The 3,308-nt window shown below is 35.6% G+C and overlaps 1 protein-coding gene across 2 annotated transcripts; it reads right to left on the reverse strand.

Moving 5' to 3' along the window:
* LOC107624813 (malate dehydrogenase, cytoplasmic) lies at positions 720-3,036 on the reverse strand. 2 transcript variants are annotated; one of them, XM_016327274.2, is made up of 4 exons: positions 2,878-3,036; positions 1,675-2,150; positions 1,137-1,509; positions 720-1,055 (listed from the first exon to the last, which is right to left on the reverse strand). In XM_016327274.2, exons 1-4 carry the CDS (start codon positions 2,915-2,917, stop codon positions 961-963), a joined length of 984 nt encoding a protein of 327 aa, XP_016182760.1. In that variant the 5' UTR covers positions 2,918-3,036; the 3' UTR covers positions 720-960. The 2 variants fall into 2 exon arrangements, with proteins under 2 accessions (XP_016182760.1, XP_016182759.1); XM_016327273.2 differs by lacking the exon at positions 2,878-3,036 and adding an exon at positions 2,396-2,760.

Here is a 3,308-nt window from a genome sequence, read left to right on the forward strand (position 1 = left end):
ACCTTTTTGTTGAATATAATTAGTTTAGTTAAGTGATAGTTTGTGTATTAAACTCTATATATAATTCACTTATATAAACTCAAGTAGTACAAAATAATACACATCAATTCAGTTTTAATTATGCTCGATCGCTTTACTTTAAATTGTTTTCTCTGAGATAGATTTCTTAAATCTTGATTAGAGGTGGCAAACAAACTTAAATCTCTCAAATCGACTCGCATAACTCGCCAATAAATTAAAAAATTGAGACCGTCAAATAATAATTAAATTAAAAGACATCAATATGAACAACTTAAACAATATTAACAACCACCAATCAAATAAAAATACACTACATCTTAATTTAATGCTATTAATTAAATTTAAGATTAATTTACTTTTTTAATCCTATTAATTCATATTGTTCACATATTATTAAAAAATGTTGTTAATTACCTATACTTTTGTTTATTTAATTAAAAAAAGCTCGTAGCAACGGTTAAGCGATTAACAACTTGAATAATAATAAGGAAAAGTCTAGGGGTCAGCAGTTTTGTTGAATTTTGGCCAGCATGTAGCCAGCAGAAAAAGGTGAGTCATTGGATGAAATCTCACACCAATCTCACACCATTAGATCATCATTGATGACTATTTGATGGCTACCAATCACAAAAGTTACTGCCCCTAGCATTGCTCTAATAATAATTTGTATTTTGGAAAGCAAGTGCAGAAAAAGAAAATGAAACGAACCATTTTTTTTCTAAATTAATAAACATCAACTCATCATCAGAGAGCCAAACAAGTGAAGGTACCAAAAGATAGAATAAAATAGGTAGAATTCACTTGCAATTGTTTTCATCTGTTAATTTCACATGAACACACGCACACACGAGTTTTCACTGATAAAATAACCACTCAAACACCAATATCAGAGTGTACTAAAACTGATGAGTTATTATATTCTTCTACGATGAAACGTCATCAGTTGAGACATGACTTAGCCAATTCTTTCTCCTCAATGAGCTCTTGGGCAGTTTTATCCATCTTTTCCCTTGAGAATGCATCGATCTCTAGCCCTGAATTATTGCCAATGTGTCAAAGAAAAGGAGCATGATAAATATGAATATAAAATATGATAATAATAATAATGTGCCTACCCTGTACGATGCTCCATTCTCCTTTCTCACATGTAACCGGAAAAGAGTAAATTAGACCAGGTTGAATATCGTATGAGCCATCGGAATATACTCCCATTGAAACCCAGGATCCCTTGGGAGTACCAAGAACCCAGTCACGTATATGATCACAAGCAGAGCTTGCTGCGGACAGTGCACTAGAGAGCTTCCTAGCTTTGATGATGGCAGCCCCTCGCTGCTGAACGGTGGCAATGAAGTCGTTGTTCAGCCATTCATCGTCGCCGACAACTTCCCTCACAGGCTTCTCCTGAACGGTGGCATGGTTCACATCCGGATACTGGGTGGAGGAATGGTTGCCCCAAATTATGACATTCTTGACATCGGTGATATGAACCTGAAAACTTATTTTATTAAAATAACGTCTTTTATATGATTAATACAACTAATTCAGTTACGGTTGTTTTCACAGTGAACTGCACCTAAGTTTTCACCTTTAAATTATCTAATAATTTTTATCTAACAGTTTCACATAATAACAAATTCATCTTAAGATAAGAACCTTCGTCCTCTCAGAGATCTGAGCGAGGGCTCTATTGTGGTCAAGCCTAGTAAGGCAAGTGATGTTCTTGTCAGGAATGGACGGAGCGAACTCCTTGAGTATGAGAGCGTTGGTGTTGGCCGGATTGGCCACCACCAGCACCTTGCAATCGGCGGCGGCGTGCTTCTCAAGCGCGGACGCCTGCGCCTTGTATATGGACACATTCTTGGACATGACGTCTTTTCTTTCCATCCCTTCTTTTCTCGGGAATCCACCAAGCATGACCGCAATGTTGACCCCCTTGCATGCCTCTGCCACGTCGGTGGAAGCCACAATCCCTCTTAGAAGCGGCAGCGCCGCGTCCATCAGCTCCATCTTCACTCCTTTCAATGCCTCCGCTGCTGGCTCAATGTCAAGCATGTGAAGAATCACCGGCTGATTTGGCCCTAGCATTGCCCCTCTTGCTATCATTGCTACCAGCGCATACCCTATTTGCCCTATTTTTTCATTCATACATACATACATATATGGTTAATCATTTTATAACTCAAATATAATATACATAACAAAAAAAAAGTCTAGAGTTATCAACTTTTAACTAACATGTTTAATTTATTTATTAATAAATATATAATGACTAATTTAATAAGTGATTTTTTCGTGTACATAGCATTTTTAATAAAACGCAGATATATATAAAGCTGATTAAGGGCATTAAGTAATGAATTAAATCATGCCATGCCTGCAGCACCCGTGACCAATACTGTAACTGGTTCCTTCTCTTGATGGAGAAGACCACACATGTATCGAATCATCTTCCAAAACAAAGAAACACAAATCAAAACAAGAAGAATTTTTTGAGCGATTGTGTTGTTGATAATCTCCCATATCTTGTTTTGGATGAGTGTTTGGTCCACATTCACAATCTCCCAAAGAGGAATTTCCATGGTCAAGTTATTCACACGACCAAGACAAATTAAACAATCTACTTCATTAATATATATAAGATCAATTTCAAAAGAATCAATGAAGTGCAAACTTGTTCACTAAGGAAATCATCATATACCAAAACTATTTCCTCACGGAATGCATGCGGGAGAAAGAGAATCAATGGCCTTATACAAAAAGTAACGAATAATTAAACATTATAAACAATAAACTATACTACAATTAAATTAGTATGTATTTTTATATGAAGTGAAGAAGCAAATTGAAATGAATTACCAGCGGCGCCGGTGACAAGAACTCTAAGTGGGTCCACCATTGTAACGAAAATACTTGTTCTGAGGAAGCTCACTCACTAGTGTTAGTGATGTAATATGAAAATGAGAAAAATAATTTGGGTACGTAAACAAGTAAAAATGAGGGAGAGATAGGAGGGGTTAAGAATAAGAATGAATGACGGTAATTGCGGGTATTGATTAGACAGCACTACTAAGACGGTTGCTGGAAAGTGTCACCAACCAACAATACCAAAGAAAAAGTCTCATGATTTCCTTCCACGTGATCTTATATTCGATTCGCAATGCTTTTAGTTCGGAGTTAACTCCTACATTCGCTAACACTAACTTTATTTTTAAGAAAATGTTCCATAATATTAATTTTTTTAATTATTTTTTAAAACTTGATAAAAATCGATTAAAATAAAATAATGG

The sequence above is a fragment of the Arachis ipaensis genome, chromosome B02, assembly GCF_000816755.2.
Source record: "Arachis ipaensis cultivar K30076 chromosome B02, Araip1.1, whole genome shotgun sequence".
Lineage (NCBI taxonomy): Eukaryota > Viridiplantae > Streptophyta > Magnoliopsida > Fabales > Fabaceae > Arachis > Arachis ipaensis.